The sequence below is a fragment of the Sinocyclocheilus anshuiensis genome, unplaced genomic scaffold (assembly GCF_001515605.1).
Source record: "Sinocyclocheilus anshuiensis isolate Anshui unplaced genomic scaffold, SAMN03320099.WGS_v1.1 scaffold827, whole genome shotgun sequence".
Classification (NCBI taxonomy): domain Eukaryota; kingdom Metazoa; phylum Chordata; class Actinopteri; order Cypriniformes; family Cyprinidae; genus Sinocyclocheilus; species Sinocyclocheilus anshuiensis.
Genome location: NW_015542371.1, coordinates 63220 through 85577, shown reverse-complemented (window position 1 = coordinate 85577; position 22358 = coordinate 63220). Strand labels below are relative to the sequence as shown.

Sequence of the window (22358 nt, the reverse complement as noted above, 5' to 3'; positions counted from 1 at the left end):
CTTTCAAGCTGTTTCATGGCACTTGGCGGGTGTTGCATGCATCAGTCCAAAGGCACTTCATTAAAATGCGCCCATCCATAAAAAAAAGTGTCTCACACGGCTCCGGGGGGTGAACAAAGGCCTTCTGTAGTGAATCGATGCATTTTTGTAAGAAAAATATCCATATTCAAAACATAATCACTTTATTGTAGCTTGCGCTCACTGTTGTACACTGGAAGCAGTTCCGGATTTTAAAAAAAAAAAATTTTTTTTTTTACAAGCAATGTATAAATTGCAAATATTGAATTATGTTATACATGTTTTGTCACGGACATATTTTTGGAGGGCTCTTAAATGCACAAAATGGACTTTAGAGCTTTTATTTTTCCCTGTCTTCTGCCTTTGAAGTCTCAGGTCATGTCGCTAATAAAGGTTTGGGATTGTGCATATTCTTGCAGCACCCTCATTCAATCAGTGTTGTCATGACATCATTTCCTCTGACTCCAAAGCGATTAATCACAACATCAGGCTCAGACTCTGCTTTTTTGTTTAATCGATAAATGTTTTATTTGATAGTACATAAATACATTCATTTAAGTTTTTGTTTTCAGCATTCAGTTATTAGATTAACTAACGTTCTCTTTTGACATGAATGTTTTATACAGGGAAAGAAGGCATGGTAATCAGCTAAATATCAGCCGATTTATCATTGTATCTGGATGTAGGAAATCCTCTCTAGTTCCTATAAGTGTTGAGTGTGAGATTAGCTGATCGGCGCTCCGGTCGTGACGAGTTTGTAGTACGCGCTCTTCAGGCTCATGAGATAGTCATGCGTGCCCTTCTCAATGACGTAACCCCGTGACATCACCGCTATGATGTCAGAGTTCTGGATAGTAGAGAGACGGTGAGCGATGACGATACATGTTCTGCCTTCTCTGGCTTTATCCAGCGCTTCCTGTACAGTCTGACACACACAGACAAACACACGACTGTATGAGTTCTCAACAACAGGAAGATCCTCTCAAACTGTAGTTCTGGCTTTCCTGCTCACCTTCTCACTCTCTGTGTCCAGTGCTGAGGTGGCCTCGTCCAGCAGAAGTATTTTGGGGTCTCGTATGATCGCTCTGGCTATGGCAATGCGCTGCTTTTGGCCACGGGATAGCTGGGAACCTTGGGAACCAACATTAGTGTCGTATTTCTGCATCATGGGACACATAAAAACAATTAACTTTTCTTTTTTTTACAGCATTTTACATTGATCAGCAAACATAAACATAAGCTCAGCCGTATACTTGCTTGATGCACAAGAACAAATCTCATTGGTTCTCACGTCAAGCAAGCATGCTTGAGCTTCCGTTTGCCATAACTGATGTGTGTGTTGATAAATGTTTATATGTGAATAAAAGCCTAAATTAAATCTGTTCATCATATAAAGCAATCATGTCTCTTCAGAAAATTTTGACTGAACCGTTCAATTCATGTGGATTAGTTTTATGAATGTTTTGAGGCGTCAAAGTGATAGTTGCATAGACTGTCAATGGAGGGACAGAAATTTCTCAGATTTCATAAAAAATATTTTCATTTGTGTTCTGGAGACAAACAAAAAAGTCTTAGGCTGATGATACACGGGGCAACTTTTTGAGCAATTTTTCTTGGGCACTTTCCCATTGAGAATGGGTAACAAATTTCAATATGGATACTTTAGATCAGTCTCACCTGGTTGCCTGTTGACAGCAACATTAACCAAAGTTGCCTGACAACATTGCTCAAAATGTTGCCCCATGTATCATCAGCCTTACTGAGTGCAAGTAAATGATGGCAATTTTCATTTTGGGGTGAACTTTCCCTTTAAAACTTCAAACTTTTAAAATTACTTCAAAATTAAAACTGCTTCAAACTTAAAATCTTCAAACTTCAAGCTTTTCAAACTATCAGGCTAGCCTTCCTCAAGCCAACATAACATTGCATCAACTTCTGTTGTTTTAAAATGTCCTTTATAAATAAATGACTTTAATCTGAAGACGTGAAGAGCTTAGAGTAGAATTAAAGCAGAGTTTGACACAAAGTGAATGCAGCATTAATTCAAAATTTTTATAATATGAAGATTCCCCATTGAACACCTCAGGAAGTGACATGACGAAGTCATGCAGCTGGGCTTTCTTGGCTGCGGCGATGACATCATCCATGCTGAGATGGCGCTGATTGTCTCCGTAGCGGATGTTCTCTGCTATACTGCAGTCAAACAAAATTGGCTCCTGAGAGACGATCCCAATCTTAGAGCGCAAGAAAGCAACATTGACCCGAGTAGATTCACGGCCATCAATGAGCTAATCGATAAAGAACAATGATTAGATCACAAACTCAGTGTTTCAGAAAAAGAGTTTGATGCAAAAACCCATCTCAAAACCCAAGAGTTTTCTTACCACGCGTCCATTGTTAGGATCATAGAATCGCTCCAGTAGTTGAACGCTGGTGCTTTTGCCACAGCCGCTGCTGCCCACAAAGGCCAAAGTCTGTCCCGGTCTAACACTCACACTCAGACCATTCAGAACCTGAATATCTGGCCGGGATGGGTACGTGAACTTGCAGTCTATAAACTTAATGTCCCCTTTAAAATTATCCTAAAAGAAAGAGAAAGAGAGAGTTTACTGTCATTTTAAATGACGGTATGCCTATGCAGAACATTCTTATATTGCTGCACAAAGAAACGATGCAGTAGTAAAATGCAACGTTTAAAATATTTTGTTTATATATTCTAAATTCATATATATATATATATATATATATCTGTGTATTATCTGTGTTTTCTTTCTGTCAGCAATGCAGTTTTGACCCGATAGTGTGACTTTTTTTTCTGGGAAATACGGGACAAAAATGATTAGTACTGATAACTAGATTTACCCATTTGTCTCCTTCATCGCTGTAGACGCTGATTTTAGGAATGTGGTCGAGTAGCTGGAAGAATCGTGCGGCAGAGATCTTGGCTTTGGCGTAGTCTGGCGTGTATGATGACGCTCGGCCGAGAGCTGTGCCACTGGTTACAATCGCTGAAATCACCCTGTAGTGATAGAACCTTGCCTAATTATGACATCCGTTTACTCCAACTGTACACCAAAAAACACTTTGTTTCATTGTTATTTCACCTGAAAACAAAACTGAAGTGTAGCCCCTCTCGATAGACCAGGTATCCACCGAATCGATAGGAGGCAGAGTTTGCCATGAAGACCACGCACTGCGCAAACCCATAACAGGCGCCATAAACATTAGCCTTCTTCAGCGCGGCCTGGTACGGAGCCTCCAGCTGTGCCTCAAACATTTCCACAAAATTACGCTCTTTTCCCAGGCCAGCAATGGTGCGGATGTTATTCAGTGCTTCCCCAGATATCTAAACTCAGAAACAGACAGCGAGACATTCAAAATGCCTAGATTTGACCATACTCTAGTCTAGCCTGAGCTCACCTGTCCTGCTGCCTCCATGGCCTCTTTGTCTTGCTTGGCGAATCCAGTTAACATCTTAGCCTGAAACCCTCCAGAAAGAGCCAGGAAGGGCAGGAAGCACAGGATGACCAGAGTGAGCTTCCAGCTGAAGTAGAAGGAGATGATAATGGCCACACCGATGTTGGTCAGAGAATTCACGATCATGCCGATCTGGGAACCTGTGGCCTGGGGTGTCATTTAGTGTAATTGAGCTTAATTTTTATTGAAAAGTGTCACAGGTCATCTAGAAGGATCTGCTGAATGTTTTTCTTACTCCCTGGACTTGTGAGGCATCAGTGGCCAGTCTTGTGGTCAAAGCACCTGGACTGTTTCGGTGGTCATCAAACCAGGCGATCTCCTGTCCCAGCATCGCCTGAAAACCCAGACACCTCAGTCTACGAGTCAGCAGCTCCCCAGATTTAGAGAATGCATAGCCCTGAAAGAACGAAAGAAGTAGCTGTAAATAAATACTATCTAGATGTTGAGAAAGCAAATGTAGACCCAAGGCGCTATGCAACTACAACTTACACGTCTAGCAACAAATTCTGATTGGAATGCAATTCAAAACGGAACGTGTTGCATTCCCAGTGTTGCCAAAAGGGGGCACTACTATAGAGTATATTAGTGTAAAAAGTCTTCTACAGTTTTGCCTTTTTTTGGTCAGCAGCTGCCATGACAGAGCAACAGTTTGAAGAGAATCTTGCAAAATAAGCTATATATTTATAGCTACCTAAATAATATAGCTATAAGAAAACTTAAAGGGGTCATATGACGTTGCTAAAAGAACATTATGTTGTGTATTTGGTGTAATGCAATGTGTTTACGCGGTTTAAGTTTCAAAAAACACATTATTTTTCACATAATGTACATTATTGTTTCTCCTCTATGCCCCGCCTTTCTGAAACGCGTCGATTTTTACAAAGCTCATCGGTCTGAAAAGCGAGGTGTGCTCTGATTGGCCAGCTATCCAGTGCGTTGTGATTGGCCGAATACCTCAAGCGTGTGACGGAAATGTTACGCCCCTCACCATATTGTGATGCCCTGTACGGCTGGAGCGACGAGACAAAAACATGAAACCCATTATAAACGAGGCATTTGTTGCATCCAGTGGGGACATAATTGCTGATTATAATGACTTATACTGTCTTTTTACGCGTTGCATTGCGTATCGCGCCGCGTAAACATAAAACCATGTCTGCATTTGTGATCGGAGAAACGACAAACTACAAGCGCTACTCTACACTGCTCAAAACTCGTATTTGAATCATCAGTGGCAAATTCTTTAAATATAAAAAAACGTACTTACAGTCTGTGAGTCAGAAGCACCAGACTGTCTTTGCACAGCTGGAACTGCCCCACTTTATAGAAACAGCCTTTGTGCACAGACGCATTGTAAGCTAACCTTAAGGTCTCTCTGCACACTGAGTCCGAATTTTTCGTCCGAAATTTTCGCACGTTGAAAAATAAATACGACCTCACGTTTTGTCAATCACGTTTACACACTGCCCCCGAAACTTTCGTCCGTCATAAAAAAATTCGGACCAGGTTCATAAAAAAAAAATCCGGATCAGGTTCGATTTTCTGCGTTTTCACATCCGTAGCAAGCATTTTGATAGGAAAGGATGACGAATACGAAAAAAAAATGAAAAACGCATACGAACATTTCGGACTCAGTGTGCAAGGACCTTTACTCTGCAGGTTTAGGAAACTGTCCTCCATAAAATGTTGAACGAGCCGTTTTAGGGGGGCGTGGCAGAGTCTTAACTTTGATAAAGAATATCTCTTTGGTTTTGAGACTTTAGTCTTTGCAACTTCAGGGATCTTATCTATGCACAATCAGCTTGTAACACTCCAAAGAGAAAGGAAAACTTGAAATCACATCATATGACCCCTTTAACTTTTATAAAGAATATCTCTTTGGGTTTGAGACTTTAGTCTTTGCAACTTTAGGGATCTTATCTATTCACAAACAGCTTGTAACACTCCAAAGAGAAAGGAAAATTTGAAATTGCATCATATGACCCCTTTAAAAGAAAAACTTAAAAATGTTGCCTTACAACTAACCGAAATCAAAAATTCTAAATAGAACATTTACTAAAATTAAGACTGAAATAAAAATAAATTAAAGTTAAATAGAACAAAATATAATAAAAATTCCAGAAGCACATACATTACTAAAACTAAAAACAAGTAAAAACTAAAAATCAAAAAATTAAAGCTAATTCCAAATAGAAATCAGCACTCTCTAGTATATAAATAATGCGAAAATAACACTGCATCCTATTCCCCTACCACAGTTCCATTTCTTTGTTTTTTAGTTAGCCTTCAGTTGGCAAGCTAACAGTGCTAACTCATTAAGAAGTGCTCTTTTAATTAGTGAGAATAGTGTATCAATTAATATTTTTGATCAGGCATTGAGGAAGAGGGACAGGATTCTGTTAGCAGACAATATCGTGAATGACACCTGGTTTATACTGGCCCAGGCTTTTGAAGGTAACTCTATCGCCCCCTTAAGGTGTAGTGCTTCCACAGTAAAGGAAAAAAAAGCATAGAATTGTTGGTCCACCTGTAATAGTTTTCAAAATTTTCATGAAAAGGCTTAAAATTAAGACAAACCTGTAACATCTGAGTGAAAAACGAAACCAAACCAACGACTACAAAAAACAGACAGATTCCATTAATTTCCCTCCGTTGTTCAACAGGGTCAGGCATCGAGAAGGTCTGCAGGTAAAGAGAGATAAAAAAAAAAGTCACACTTACAGCAAACACATGGACTAGAGGAGAACAGCCGGCGGAAACCTCACCGCCAGGATTTGGCTGAAGAGGAGAGCGTAGACGGGGTTCACCCCTCCATTCACAGCGGCTCCAAAGCTTCCAAAGAGCATGTAGGGCCATTCAGGAGCGTTGTATTTCAGAATACGAGCCACTGGAGCTGGTTCCACCTCTTCTGAATCGTCATCAGGAAGGCCGCTCTACACAGACATACAGTATGCAAATACGTGAGGTGTTTGTGAGATGTTGCGTCAGGCTCATGGTGTTGGAGTCAGAGCTCTAACCTTTCCCTGGATTTCCAGAGGAACGTGGGTTTCGGAGTATGAGCGAGGGCCCAGCTCTCCAGCGATGGCCACAGACAATTCAGGTACAACGTTTGACAGCTGCGATCGAGATCTTTGGTGAAGAGAAGCCCTGCAGATACAGTGAAAGAGAGAGAGTGGGGTAGAAAGAGTCAAACACTAATATACTGTGATATTTACATATTTCTAGGCACTTACCATTGCATCAGCTGACTTCGTATGCAATGTTTTTAGGCATTAAAATCACACTATTAATGCTAATGCGGCTAAATAGCTGTATTTAATAGCTAATTACTGCTAACACTTCTAATTCCAAACAGTAGGAATTTTCTAAAGAAAAGATTGCAACAGTCGGGTTCTGGAAGTAAAAACTTCATTCATTTTTAGCAATAACTATTAAACCTTTAAAGACAGATCTGTTGTGAGCTCTGTGGTTGTTATTTGATTGTATATGGTTTTGTTGAAGCCATCTGTTCACATTAATTTAACTTATTTTCAAAATAATCATGTTAGAATTAGCTGAATAGAAATTAGCAGAAGTTTTTAACAGTGAAAAACTACATTACCCATGATGCTCTACAGAGAATTCCACCAGTCTGAGTTACAGCAAGCAGTGTCAAAATAAATCTTTAGCCGCACACATTCCCATGAAGCATTGCAAATGACATAATCCAGTCAGTGTCCCTACATTATGAAAATACTAAATATTTGTATATATATATATGCATATTTTGCAATAAACTTAAAATATATTGTTTATATAGATACAGCCAACAACTTTAAATGAATAGTTCTATATTTCTCCAACATTTTTTAATTTGATTGTCATTCGCAATGCTTCATAGGATTGTAATTCTTCCACTCACTAAAGCTGTTAAATACAGTCTTGTACCTTTGTCTTTTTGTCCGATTTTCATATACTTTTTCCTTCAAATCAAGGTATGTAATGTGATTCTATGACCAACCATCACACTACATCACCATTTGTACCTTAAGCTAGCACGATAGCTTCCTGCCCTGTTGAGACTCTTTCTCTCTGCATCAGGGTCACTGCTTGCAGCTTCCTCCATCTCTGAGAAGAGTAAGAGACAGAAATATTAGAATTACATCACTTTATTTGCTTATTATTTTATGTGAATATATAAATTAATACAGTGTTTTGTGCTTAAAGGGGTCATGAATTGAGAAATCAAATTTTCCTTCATGTTTTGACATGTTAGAGGTCATTGTACTACAAAGCATCCTGTGAGGTTCAGAGCTCAAAACTTACTCGTTAGTCCAAAAACAGCTTTTATTGAAACCAAGATCAGAAAACGACTCGTTTCAGAGTTTGTCACATTATGACGTCATAGTGCGACAAAAGACCACCTCTGCAGAATCAGATCAACGCCTACTTCTACATCATCTCCTTTAGCTCCACACGAAATGCTTTGAAGATAGTATCACAGAAGGGTGATTTTGTAATATAAAGTTTTTGTTAACTAAAGCTATTAAAAATCATTTTTGTTCATTTAAAAAAATCTGAAAATAAAATATAAAGAATAGATAAAAAAGTTGATTGTTAAATGAAAAAAAATGTACATTGAAGTACTAAAATTACTAAAACCAAGACGGAAATAAAAATAAATTACAGCTAAATAGAAATATTTCAAATAAAAACTAATAAAAATGGCAAAAGCTTATAAAAAAAAATACTAAAACTAAATTGAAAACTTGAAATTATAAAAATAAAAGCTAATTCAAAATACGACTATAATAAATAAATAAAACGACTATAATAGTATATAAACAATACATGTAATGTAAGGTTAATGTAAATGAATAAAAAGCAATTATGAGGTATTTAAAATGACGTTTTAAAGAACCTATCTGCTTTTTACTCTAAACGATTTGTGAGACAAACAGAGACACTGACAACAAACTGTCAAGTTAAAATTGGCTGTTTTTCAAAAGGTCACTGGTGATGGGGTCAAAGTACCACGTCACAATTCAGGGTGCTTTGCTCCACAGAGTTCAATGCATTGGAGAACATTGACACAAGACATGTTAAAGGGACAGGAAAAATCTGTCATCAAAAGAAGATATTTTGAAGAATGTTGGTAACCAAACAGTTGATGGTAGCCACTGACTTCCATAGTATGGAAAAAACACTTCTTCTTTTGTGTTCAACAGAAGAAAGAAGCTAATACAAGTTTGGAAGAACTTGAGGGTGAGTAAATGATGACAGAATTTCCTTTTTTTTTTAAGTGAACTATCCCATAATACAGAGTACGGTTACGCTTTAGATTAGGAAACACATATTCACTATTAATTAAGAGTTTTGCCTCAATAAACTGCTAATTTGCTGCTTATTAATAGTTAGTAGTTGTTAAGTTTAGGTATGGGGTCAGATTAAGGGATCTAAAATATAGTCATGCAGAATAAGGCATTAATATTTGCTTTATACGTACTAATAAACAGCCAGCATGCTAGTAATATGCATGCTAATAAGCAACTAGTTAATAGTGAGAATTGGCCCTTAAAATAAAGTGTTACCCAGAGTGGTAACGGTAGGTGAGGAAGAGTGTGTGTTACTCACCCTGTCGGGCTTTTTGGTTGAGGGCTTTGTCTCCCTGGCTCTGAAGAGTCACCAAGGTGAAGTAGACGCCCTTTCTATCCAACAGCTCCTCATGTTTTCCTCGTTCCACGGCGCGGCCATGCTCGAATCCCACAATCACATCAGCATTCTTTATCGTGGATAAACGGTGAGCGATGGAGATGGTGGTGCGACCCATTCGGACCTTCAACAGAGGATTGATGGTTGTGTCTTCAGTGATTTGGATGTAATCGTCTACTATTCTGACATATGTGGCGTGTCTGCCTGGACACGTGTGACTGTGTGTGTTGCTGACCTTGTCCAAAGCCTCCTGTACAACAGCTTCACTCTCATTGTCCAGAGCCGATGTAGCCATGTCCAGGAGGAGGATTCTGGGATTCCTCACCAGCGCCCGGGCTATTGCGATTCGCTGCTTCTGCCCGCCACTCATCTGGCCTCCACCCTCACCTACCAAAGTATCAAATTTCTAAAATAAAAAGATCAAATTAAAAATAAAATAAATAAAAAAGACACATATGTTATATGCACACTACTATTTGGGGTCTGTAAGATTTTTTTATGTTTTTAAAAGAAGTCTTTTATGCTCACCAAAGCTGCAATTATTTAATGAAAAATACAGTAAAAACGCTAATATTTTGAAATATTACTACAATTTAAAAGAACCATTTTCTATTTGAATATATTTTAAAATGCAATTTATTCCTGTGATGCAAAGCTGAATTTTCTCCAGGCTTCAGTGTCACATGATCCTTCAGAAATCATTCTAATTTGCTGCTCAATAAACATTTCTTATTATTATCAATGTTGAAAACAGTTGTGCAGTTTAATATTTTTGTGGAAGCCATGCTATACTGTTTCATAATTCTTTGAAGAATAGAAAGTTCAAATGAACAGCATTTATTGGACATTTTTTGTGATATTATAAAAGTCTTTACTGTCTGTACTATTGGTCAATTTAATGCATCCTTTCTGAGTAAAAGTATTAACTTCTTTTTTTTTAACTTTCAATTTGAAACAACAACAAAAAAAAGTTAAAATAATTGTAAAAAATTTAAATAGAAAAACAATATGGAAATGTCCCTTAATTATGACCTCTATGTATGTAGTGTATGTTCTGGTAGGTGAGTTTGTGTTAGGTGGTCTCGTGCCTGAGGTAAGTCCATGATGAAGTTGTAGGCATTGGCCTCTTTGGCTGCTGTGATAATGTCGTCGTTGGAGACTCCAGGCCGCCCGTACCGAATGTTCTCAGCGATGCTGGTCGCAAACAGAACCGGCTCCTGCTCCACAATTCCAATCAGAGAACGCAGCCACTGGATGTTCAGACCCCGGATGTCATGGCCATCCAGAGTAACCTGGAGTCAAAGAAAATGTTAGAAAAGTTTCAAGATTTCTGAATGATGTGCACCAATAATGTTACAGTATGTAATGGTGATGTTTCTTTACCATCCCTTCTTTGGGGTCATAGAATCGTTGGATGAGCTGGATTGCTGTGCTCTTTCCAGCACCACTGGGACCCACAAATGCTGTCGTCTCTCCTGACTTTACCTGCAGGTTTAGCTGATCGAGGATCTGTGAGAAGGAGGTGAGTAGAGTTTGTTTAAAGCAGACCAGATGGTGTGGCTGTACTGGTGTAAATTTCAGCTTTACCTTCACTTCAGGTCGAGATGGGTAATGAAAAGTTATATTATGAAACTCCAGATCTCCTTTCACTTTGTCTAACTTATATCCAGCCTCAGAGAGACAATCGATCTCTGGTTTCTGAAAATAAGACAACATTCCTGTCAAACCATCACTCTGTAAAGTGCCGGACAGAGTCTGGTGGAAGATGGATGTGAGAAATGCAATAATATAGCTGTTTCCTTTTGATTTGCTCCTGCATTGAGCTTGCTGGGCATTTTCATTCTGAAATCTAGCACAGGAGGACTTTAACTCTCATTTGCCATCTGTGTAATGTCATCTTTTCATAATGTGGTCAAATGTGGTGGTTCTAATGCAACTGTCTTTATTAAATTATTATTTCTTTTTAAATATTATCATGAAAAAACAGACTTCAAAAATAAATTTGAAAAAACATAAATGTGTTAATATTTCTTACAAGCTGATTATTTATGTTTAACTTAGATCTCATTGAAGAGTTTTTAGATTTGAGCAGTTTTATTTCAGTATTATTTATATATGATTATAATATTTATTATTTTGAATAAGCTTTTATTTTTCTACTTTCAATTTTATTTTTTCATTAATTTTTGTTACAAACAGAATTTGAAAATGAAATGGAAAATTATTAAAAAAAACATAAATGTGTTAATATTTCTTTTTCATTTTACATCACTATCCTAAAAAAAAAACAGATTATGTACAAGTTTAAATTGTGAATTTTGAATTTTTTTTTTAGATTTAATCAGATTCATTTTAGTATTTAAATATGATTATAGTAGTTATTATTATTTGGAATTAGCTTTCATTTTTATACTTTCAGTTGAAGTTTTTGTCATTTTGTTATGTGCTTTTGTCATTTTTATTCATTTTTGGTTTTTTTTTCTATTTATATTTAATTTATATTAATTTTAAGTTTTAGTAATTTTAGTACTTATTTTAGAACCTATTTTATTTCAGTTAGTTTTTCATCTTATATCATTTTTTTTAATTTCATTTCAGCATTAAGTTAATGAAAAGCTTTTGTATAGGGTAGTTTTAGTTTGTTTTTTATTGTTAACAATAAGAACACAGATATTAGTCTTTTTTAGTGATGTCAGTACTAGATGCTACTGGTTTGTGTGACGTGGTTGTCTGTGGTTCTTACGCGCTCTATTGTCTCAAAGATTATGGTGGCGGCTCCTCTTCCAGCAGCAAAAGCCTCCAGACAAGGAGAAGCCTGGCCCAGACTCAGTGCAGCAATGAGCACGCCAAAAAATACCTGTAAACAAAAAAACACATGTGATATCCAAACAACGAATGACAATAAAGTCAACCATGATGTGTGGGTTCTTTTGCATGTGAGATTATGTGTGTACCTGCAGTAATGTCCCTGGACTGTACTCTTGTGTATCCACCACTAAGCTGGATCCATACCAGAAGGCCAGTGCATAACACAGGAAGATGATAAACCACATGTACCCTGTGAAAAACCCCATGATCAGGCCTTTCCTGATGCCCCATCGCTGGGCAGAGACTAGATTACGGTCATACCTGCAGAAAAGATTTAATTTAAAGAGTTTGAGGGTTAAATTATGGTATAAATTCAGAGAAAATAACACACAGTCAGTAGTGATTACAGTACAGTGTGCGAGTTGTTATGCATGAAGATGATGGTTACCTCTCCACCTCTTTTTTCTCGCCGCCGAATGCTGCCACCGTGCGTACAGAGGATAAAACCTCATCCGCTACTGCACCTGCTTTAGCGTATGCCTGCAGCTCCATTCCCGTCAGCTTTGCCACAAACTAGACAAACACATACAAACAAAACAAGTATTCATTTATTGTAATTAAAGGGATAGTTCACCCAAAAATGACAAATCTGTCATCACTTACTCAGCCTCAAGTTGTTCCAAATCTGTATGAGTTTCTTTCTTCTGTTGAACATACAATAAGATATTTTGAAGAATGTTGGAGAACAAACAGTTGTTGATCCTCACTGACTTCCACAGTATGGGAAAAAAGCATACTATGGGAGTCAATGGGGACCAGGAGCTGTTTGGTTTTCCACAGAATATCTTCTATTGTGTTCAACAGAAGAAAAAAAGTCAAACAAGTTTAGAACAACTTGAGGCTGAGTAAATAATCACATAATTTTCTCTCTGTTTTGACTTCGTTTTAAAGCCATGCATTTTCATTTACGTTGCAAAAACAGACTCAGTAAATTTCGCTATCTATCTATCTATATCTTCTTTATCTGAAATGTGAGTCCTGATGAATTTTCTTTTCTCACCAGAGCCATGAGACCTGCTCCGACCCCAATGAGAGGAGACACTGAGATGATGACCAGCGTTAGTTTCCAGCCCTTGGCAAAACCCATGAGGAAACCACACACAAATGTGGTGAAGCGCTGGATGAAGATCCCCACCTGATCAGCAATGGCATCGTTTATCTTGTTGATGTCACTAGGATATATGGAGGCACACATGAGACGATACACACACAATATTAGGTAACTTGTGTTTATTTGGAGGGTTTGTGCTCTGGAAAGTGTTTGAATGTATCATACTCAGACATGCGCGTATTGAGCTCTCCCACAGAGGTGCAGTCAAACCATCCAATCTCCATCCTCATGACCTTCCTGAAATACATCTTCCTGATGATCTGAATCTGTCGTGCTGCTGCAGTTATCCACAAAGAGATCTGAGGAAAAAAAACAGAAAAAAAACTCTTTAATAGGGTCTAACTTTAACTTAGCTTTATTAAGGTCATGCAAAATTCTGCACATTATTACAATTTTTGCAAATGATCTTTCACATTTACATAAACAGCAGAGAAGCATTTTAAAAGGTTCACCTGGAGGTATCCTAGAATGAAGACCCCCGCTCCGATGCCTACATAATAGTAGGCGAAATTGGTCATTTCATATTCAATGTCCAGTAGCCTGAAGCAGAAGAGCACACTATATTTTAGAAAAAATGTATGAAATGCATTTTAACAGTAGAAATTAAAAATTAAAAAATTCTTATAAATTAATTTGAAAATTCTTCCAACTATATTTTTGTTGTTCGTTAAAAAAATAAAATATTTATAATAAAAAGCACTAAACAAATCAATGTTACTTTAGTATCATTAACATACTATTATAGTTTTGATTAATATTTGGATTAATTTTTTAGTTTTTAATATATATATGTATATACACACACACACACACACACACACACACACACATATATATAGAGAGAGAGAGTTTGTATTACTCTTTATTTCTGTTTTAGTTTAAGTTATTTTAGCAGAAATGTCTTTGCTGAAATATAAAGATTTTTAGATTTTATTTCAGTTAACATTTATTTTATTTCAAGTAACACATTTTTTATGGTTTTAATTTTAGTTTAAGTTTTAGTCAACTATAATAAATTGACAATTATTAAAACAATTGGATTGAGTATGTTTTTTCAGATATTGAGCTGAAAAAAGATACCATTAACTTGATACAAAGTAAATCATTTTAATAATATATTTTGGCATCAGTAAAATGACAGAGCTAATAATTTCACTCTAGAAACAACATGTGTACTAATTTCCTCACACAATATAAATGTGTCTGTATACATTAAAATATAAAGCTGCATTTATATATTTATTTAGATCTAGTGAATTCCTCAAAGGGCATCATCATCATATTTGAGGGTCCTTGGCAATTAAAAATATGAAAACCCGCTCTCACCCGCATGATCTGGTCATGTTCAGTGCCAGGTTTTCATCCTCCGTCAGGTTTCTCCACTGTATAGTATTGTTCACACATACTTTCTCCGGGTCAGTAAGCTCGTTGAGCTCGATGTCGTACTCTATGAAGGTGTCCGTCAGCATCCCAAACACGAGCAGCATCAGCGGCTGCGCCGAACCATGAATGATCGCACATATGCTCCCAAAAATCATCATGCAGATCTCCCGGCAGCTGGCAAAGCGAAACTGCAGGGCAAATCGACAATAAAACATGTGTAAAAATAGCATTTATTGACTGTGCATAATATTTAAATGGACCATAAATGGGCCTTCTGCAATATCATGAACAGAATTTTATCCAGATGATCTCCTCAAACCACAAACCCTTGATTTTAGACCGCTGTTGATCACATTATAAGTCAGTTACAGTCATCATAAACTACAAGTTTTCTGCTGTATTCAACAGGTGTTCATCTAGCAAAATCCATGTAACATAATATATTTTTTAAAGCCAAACAGGACAAGGCATGAGTTCATATTCCTCATTGTTATAGTACATAGGTATTACCAGCTGAAAGAAGCCTACACGGATGGCTGATTCTTCTTTCTTGCCATTTTTGGACCTGTGAATGAGTGAATGAGTTTGTGGTGCTTAAAAGAAATGTGAGAAAACAAGCTTCCGTCATCAAAAAAAATGAGAAAAAGATACTTACTTTTTATGCTTTCCAGAAGCCATTGTCCTGTACCAACACAAATTCAGTTAAAGAAACATTAAAAAGTAGGATGTCTCAATGCTTAATTTTGAAAAAATAAATGTAGGTTTCATTCAAAAAAAAACTTAAGAACTTACATGTAATCACCATTTGTCTCTGTGACAGAATCAATATGTTCATTAACATCTGAATGGAGTGTGATATAGATTTGAGAATAGTTTTAAAAGATTAACTACTAAACAGTTTACCTTCATCTGAAAATTCATAACTATCATTTTCCTGTCCAAACTTCTTGACGCTGCGCAGCTTCACGCTTCCTGGCATCGTTCTGCCTGTTCTTGTCTTAATGGCATTTAGAAAACAGATGCTTTAGGATAATTGAATCACAGAAGAATATAATGTACCATTTCAAATTGAACCCAACACTAAGAACGCACCTTGCTGATCCAAAGTGACTCTTCTTTTCTGTTATGTATTTGTGTTATATTAAAAATTCTATCCAGGATACCTACTCCTAACATCCAGTCATGTTCTTAGCAAATGTGCTGGTAGATTCCTTGTCAGCTGTGTCGGAGTGAATCTCTATGTGTATGTGCGTGGAGTTAAATGTCTTGGTCGGTTTGGCTCAGGTGGGGTAACTGTCCGGCAGGTTTGTTCTGTTAAGGAAGGTGAATGACCTCTGTATACAAACACTGACATGAGATAATTGTCCCAAAAATCAATACAGCTATTCAGCCACATGGGCTCACAAGATATGAGCATTATTATAATAGTGTCTTGACATTTATGCTCGAAATCTCATTAAACATAAATAGATACATAGTATAGATAGTGTCACCTGCATTTCTGAGGAACATCCGATAGGATGGCAATTTGTCATGCGGTCATTTTATGCTAAATGAGCCATGATTGAGTGACTTCACTGTACTCTAAAAAATTTTTACTGGCGTGAGATTTAGGAGATGTCTAAAGACCCAGATGCATTTCGGAGAACTGTTTCTCAGATGGACTAAATCGAGGTAAAAGCTTGTGAGGTCATTTACCTCAGCCAGGGTTGCCAGGTTTACACAACAAAACCCGCCCAATTGCTACTCAAAACTAGCCCAATCACGTTTCGAGGGAGATCCCCCGGTAAAGATAGAATTCCGGTGGGGTAAAATACACGTTTTTGGCGGGGTTCCCCTGGTAAAATTCGCATTTTAGGGGATAAATATCACGTTATCGGGGTCGCTTAAACCCGCGGACATGAAAAACAACCCGCGTTAACAGTGTTAAAGTAGCCCAATTCCGCGGGTAAACCACGGACTTGGCAACACTGACCTCAGGCTGTTTCCGCACAGGACACGGGTGACCCTTCACTGCAGAATCAACAGGTTTGGAAGGAACATGATCTTTAATAGCATCATGAACTGAAACATCAAATGCAGTACACGTCTTTATAAAGCACTCTGATGTACATAACCAATAAAAAAAAAGATAATAATGAAGTGAAATATCCACCTATGTGGTGGTCAGGGACTTATTATTTACACAGATATTCAGACACGTGTGAGATCCGCTACGCAGAAGCCAAATACAGAGACAGAAGTGAATCTTTAACTCAGAGGTCAGATCCTCCTGTAGCTCCGCCTCATTCCACACTCAGTTTAACACTGTCAACACTATATGTGATTGACCTCACAAACAAAACACTGTTGTGCTCCTAAAATAATCATAGAAATCAAACATAGACATTTCTGATATATTTGTTTGAATTATCCGAATGTCAATTCGAATCAATATTCAAATGGAAATATGTAAAAAAAAAAAAAAAAATTACAATTTGCTTAATGCAGTAAGTTTGTTTCCTCATGCACTTGCATGCAGGGTTGATATACTTTCTCTAAACTAAAAATGACTCTATAGCCTGAAGGACAAAAGAGGACACACTTAAAGGAATAGTTCACCCCAAAATGTATTCACCCTCAGGTCATCCAAGATGTAGCTGAGTTTGATTCAGAACAGATTTGGAGAAATGTAGCATTACATCACTTGCCCAGCAATGGATCACCTGCAGTGAATGGGTGCCGTCAGAATGAGAGTCCAAACAGCTGATAAAAACATCACAATAATCCACAAGTAATCCACACCACTCCATCTGATCAGTTCACGTCTTGTGAACCTAATGTTTGTAAGAAACAAATCCATCAAGACGTTTTTAACTTCAAGTCCATGTCCTCAATCCATATTTGTCTGAATCAAGAGAGAAAAATGCACAGATCAAGCACCATTTACAAGCACAAACAGTACAAAACAGATACAAATATGTTGGTGGATTTTGATGTGAGAAGACAAGAGAGGATGGACTTTTTCACTGGATAATTTATTATTATGCATTACCGACTGGTATTTTGGCCAAAAGCAATGGTTAAAACACTTTAACGATGGATTTGTTTCTTACAAACATGCAGCTTTTCACTTCACAAGATGTTAATTGATGGACTGGAGTCGTGTGGATTACTTGTGGATTATTGTGATGTTTTTATCAGCTGTTTGGACTCTCATTCTGACGGCACCCATTCACTGCAGATGATCCATTGGTGATCAAGTGATGTAATGCTACATTTCTCCAAATCTGTTTTAATGAATAAACAAACTCATCTCTATCTTAGATGGCCTGAGAATGAGTAAATTACATTTTCATTTTTGGGACTATTCATTTAAAGCAAAACTATACTTGGTAGAATTACAGTAGGTTTACATTCAGGATCTACTGTCTGTGAAATAAATAGTTTCAAAAAGCCCTGCAGTTTCCTTCCACAGAAATGGGAACTGAAGTACTACATTTAATAATGTTCTCTAGAGGATTTTTACATGTTTAGTTTGTGTAATCATGCTGAGCTGCCAGAATTCAGAAGCTTCAAAATTCCCTAAAAATCTTGCAAATCTTTTATTAGAATTATAAAATGGGTCTAAATATACCTACTGTGTGTCATATTAAGTATATCTTACAAAATAACACTTATGAAAGACATTTTAAATACGAAAAATGTCAAAACTACATTCCTGTAGATGTTTAATGATTTATAATTCCTGTCCATATGTTCCCAGCTTTATGTTTTGACAGCCATGTTGGTGGTCCTGTTTCACATGGATAGATGGTACAAGGAGCTTGAGAGAGTTTGAGTCAGTGGCAATGAATGAGTATGTTTTCATCACAGGCTGTAACTGGCTTCAGAACGCTCCTTGCAAGCATGCTTGAGAGGTTTCATGTCTTAAAGGAACACTCCACTATTTTTGAAAATAGGCTAATTTTGCTAAAAGTGCTACCGCCAGACCTGGAGATCGGCTGAATGGATTCGAAAATGGTAAAACTCAACTGTTTAACTCTAGGGGAGTTGGAAAATTAGCCTATTTTCAAAAATAGTGGAGTGTTCCTTTAATGGTAAAGTATTTAGATTTCATGGCAAAAAAAAATTCACGTTTTAGGAAAGATGGTGTATCATTCTGGTGTGGCGTTCTTGTGCATGTATTCTTCAAGATCAGCATAAGTGTGTATGTTATATTTCTCTGGAATATTTTCACATGTGAAGCATATCCTAGTTTGTGCACTGTCCTTGTGTACTTCCAATATGTTTAACTGGAAAGGTGATGAAAGAGAATTTCTCCAAGATGCCAGATGGTGAACTGCATTGAACATGCCGTCTCAGCTGTGCGGCTCGTACCTGTTACTCCTCAGGGTGAGATGCACGATCCTGTTGCTCTCTAATTTTCCCACCTGTATCTCTGAATATCGGCTGCTCAAAGGTGCCGGTTTTGTGATATATTTACTATTGTGACCATCAAAGTAGAGTTTTAAAAGTAAAAAAAAAAAACGTTTTAAGATTTTCCAGATTATAGCCAATGATTTCAGAGGCCAAAGATGAGGCAATCATGAATTCACATCGTTTTAACCTACTGATTGGAGGACTTCTGTTTTGATATTGAAGGTTGCAATGTTTAGATGCACTATAAAGTTTTGTTCCACCTTCCAGTGAGTGTTTATGTAAAGGTGAGTGAGTTGATAATCCTACAATAGGGACATACTGGTGATTTGGATTTGTTATGGTCAGCTTGACAGCAGCTACAGTGGTCACGATTTCATGCATAAAGTTAAGTTTCATTTAGCTGCTTTTGGGCATTGTATGCTAATATGTTATCTGGTTTGTCAAACACCAAATATACAGATGTTGTGCAAAAAGGTGTGGTGAGGGATTCATCCAAATGGGTTCAAAACTGATTTAACGGTTTTCTCTATTTGTCGTTAACATTTTATCCTTGTTCATCCCAGAATGCAAAAGACATTAATTCTGTCCCATCTTTATTGGAATGGTGTCTTGCATGTATAAAAATGACTAACTCCACAATGCAAACATAGTAGCAGGTTTCCTATTTGGCACGTAAATAAATCAAGACTTAGACCCATTTAAAATGAACAATTTTAATTATTTTCCCGTAATAAGTCTATTCCACTTTGTTTATAGTTCAACAGCTACTACTTAAAATAAATTTTAAATAAAACACAAAACTTCCTATAACGCCAGACATACAAAATAGTTTAATTTTTTTAATGGAAGTTTGTTTAAAGGGCAAAAATATGCAATTTGGTGTAGATGTTATATCGTTACATCATGATAAATTAAACTTTTTAAAAGGGTTTAATTCCAGTCAATGTTCATCTTGAAATATTAAAGCTGCAGTCCGTAAATTTTGCCTCTGTCGCCATCTCTGTTTGAAAACCTGCAATTGCAGCTGTGCACGGAATTATCTTCCTTGCATGGGTTGTGCTCCAGCACAGATGAATCTAATGTTTTGAGGACGGAGTATGTGTGTGGCAGTCAGTCACCACACCGGTGTGGATATTGTACTTTGCACTCATAGACTCTAGCCTACGTCTTGGAATATATGACTCAAATAAGCATTTTCACCGGATATTGTCATCTGAACAAGTAACAAGTCTGCCACGTTTGTTCTGACCAACTGAGGAAAAAAGCATTACAATAAATCGCGCTACCAATGGTGATTTAATCTAAATTAGCTCATATCACATCAAACCGTGCAATTTATTATTATTGTTATACTTTATTCTCAAACTGTTAATGTTAACAACATCAGCATTGGTGACTATAGTGTGTGTATAAGCGAGTAGATTTCAATTTCTGTACAGTCTAATCTCTAATTGTCATACCACTCGAATTTCATATTAAGAAATTATTTTAACCCAAAAAGCAAATTATGCTCCCTTCTAACTGGTTGTCTTTAAAATACAAATCTTTTGTAATCCCAGGTTATCTGTAATCAGAAGCACATTTAAAACTGGAATATAATTTAATTTCATTCACATGTGTTTCATAAACACATAATCCTTTCTGGATTACAATCCGCCATCAAAATGATACATGTAATTATTCTAGCTGCTGTGAGAAAAGGCTATAAACGATCCGCCACCTGCAGGATCCTAACATGCTATAGCCTAGTAGCCGGGACAACTTCATGTTTACAGACGTGACGTAATGACGCAGCGGCATGCTCGAATTTCCCGCTAAACCCTACCCATACCACTCAAACTAGAAAACATTATTATAAGATAACCGTTGTGAATCGGGCTAAAGTAAGGCGATAGTTTCAAACACTGGTTGGTTATGTACTTGCTCAAATATTGATTTCGGATCATTTTTAACCAAAAAAAAAAAAAAAAAAAAAAAGTTACGGACTGCAGCTTTAAAGTTACGATTATTAAAATCATTAGAGACTTCATAGCATAAACACTCAAAAGCCTTTTACTTGCTTAAAAAAAACAAACAAAAAAAACACTTCCATTAGAGGGCATGTAGAAGATTGTGTACAAATCTTTATCAAGTATTTGATCATAGTAATTTAGAGACCTTAGAAACTCATGTATCAAATGTGTTAAAATGGGATGATATGAAAACCTTCATAGGTTTATGGACCCGATTAGGGAAAAAAACAAAACAAAAAGCAGGGCCAAGAGAAACAGTTCACGGTAAGACAGTTTTATTTCCATCTTCACGAATTGGAAACATTAAATAGAACCTCAGAATGACCAGCGATAAAGATACAATTTGTTTTTGAATGTGACGTTACAAACCAAGTGCCATTTCATTCAACCCGCCCTGACACATTTAAACCAACTCATTTACGAATGCTCCTCAGCCAGTTTCTCTGCCTTCTGGACGACCTCCTCGATGGGGCCCACCATGTAGAAGGCCTGCTCGGGCAAAGCGTCATACTCACCTAGGGAAACAGAAACTCTATGAGCAACATTGAATAAAAACAAATACCATTACCAAGAGTGGACGTAATCAAAACAGCCGAGACAAACAGAAGGCAAACTTGAGACTTACCATCCAGAATGGCCTTGAAGCCCTTGATGGTGTCTTTCAGGGGCACCAGCTTGCCCAAGTGTCCAGTGAAGACCTCAGCGACTTGGAAGGGCTGGGACAGGAACCTCTGGATCTTACGTGCACGAGCCACAGTCAGCTTGTCCTCCTCCGACAACTCATCCATACCCAGAATAGCAATGATATCCTGCAGGGACTTGTAGTCCTATGAGGGTGAGGAGCGAGAACAAGGTCATGGATTGGAATTCAAAAATGGAGCAAAGTGCTCAGACGAAGCCCATATTCGTTGGTGCTCACCTGGAGGATCTTCTGGACGCCACGGGCTATGTCATAATGCTCAGATCCCACAATATTGGGGTCCATGATACGGGAGGTGGAGTCCAGTGGGTCCACAGCGGGGTAGATGCCCAGCTCAGCAATGGCACGGGACAACACAGTGGTTGCATCCAAGTGAGCAAAAGTTGTGGCAGGGGCAGGATCAGTCAAGTCATCAGCAGGCACATAGATGGCCTATGAGAGACAATGACACTGTAGAACATGAAGAAGAGATCCAGGAAGCGCCAGAGTGTGCTGTGCAAACAGAAGGATGTGTACCTGCACAGATGTGATTGAACCCTTCTTGGTTGTGGTGATTCTTTCCTGCATGGTACCCATGTCAGTGGCCAGAGTTGGCTGATAACCCACAGCAGAGGGGATACGGCCCAGCAGGGCAGACACCTATGAGAACAAAAGCCAGTCAATAAAACGCTCAATTTAGGACAAAAAAAAAAAAACA

General features: G+C 37.5%; 2 protein-coding genes across 2 annotated transcripts in view; both read right to left on the bottom strand.

Annotated features, from left to right (window-relative positions):
- Positions 1 to 538: 538 nt before the first annotated feature.
- LOC107692229 (bile salt export pump-like) lies at positions 539 to 16180 on the bottom strand. Its single transcript, XM_016491191.1, has 30 exons — positions 16042 to 16180; positions 15641 to 15882; positions 15452 to 15545; positions 15341 to 15359; positions 15204 to 15230; positions 15059 to 15113; positions 14492 to 14736; positions 13618 to 13705; positions 13331 to 13464; positions 13055 to 13226; positions 12443 to 12567; positions 12141 to 12315; positions 11930 to 12043; positions 10774 to 10884; positions 10570 to 10695; positions 10275 to 10478; positions 9422 to 9592; positions 9109 to 9310; positions 7521 to 7602; positions 6513 to 6642; positions 6261 to 6428; positions 6073 to 6177; positions 3731 to 3892; positions 3439 to 3642; positions 3123 to 3364; positions 2881 to 3037; positions 2403 to 2600; positions 2100 to 2306; positions 1031 to 1177; positions 539 to 943 (listed from the first exon to the last, which is right to left on the bottom strand). The coding sequence occupies exons 2-30, from the start codon at positions 15722 to 15724 to the stop codon at positions 743 to 745; spliced, it is 4149 nt and encodes a 1382-aa protein (XP_016346677.1). The 5' UTR covers positions 15725 to 15882; positions 16042 to 16180; the 3' UTR covers positions 539 to 742.
- A 5034-nt stretch (positions 16181 to 21214) lies between these two features.
- Positions 21215 to 22358, bottom strand: part of LOC107692235 (ATP synthase subunit beta, mitochondrial-like) — a 3207-nt gene continuing 2063 nt past the window's right edge. The window contains exons 6-9 of the mRNA XM_016491201.1: positions 22178 to 22300; positions 21881 to 22093; positions 21587 to 21788; positions 21215 to 21476 (exon numbers count right to left, since the gene is read on the bottom strand). Of these exons, the coding sequence (XP_016346687.1) occupies positions 21379 to 21476; positions 21587 to 21788; positions 21881 to 22093; positions 22178 to 22300 (636 nt within the window). The 3' untranslated portion in view covers positions 21215 to 21378. The remainder of the gene's footprint in view (positions 21477 to 21586; positions 21789 to 21880; positions 22094 to 22177; positions 22301 to 22358) is intronic.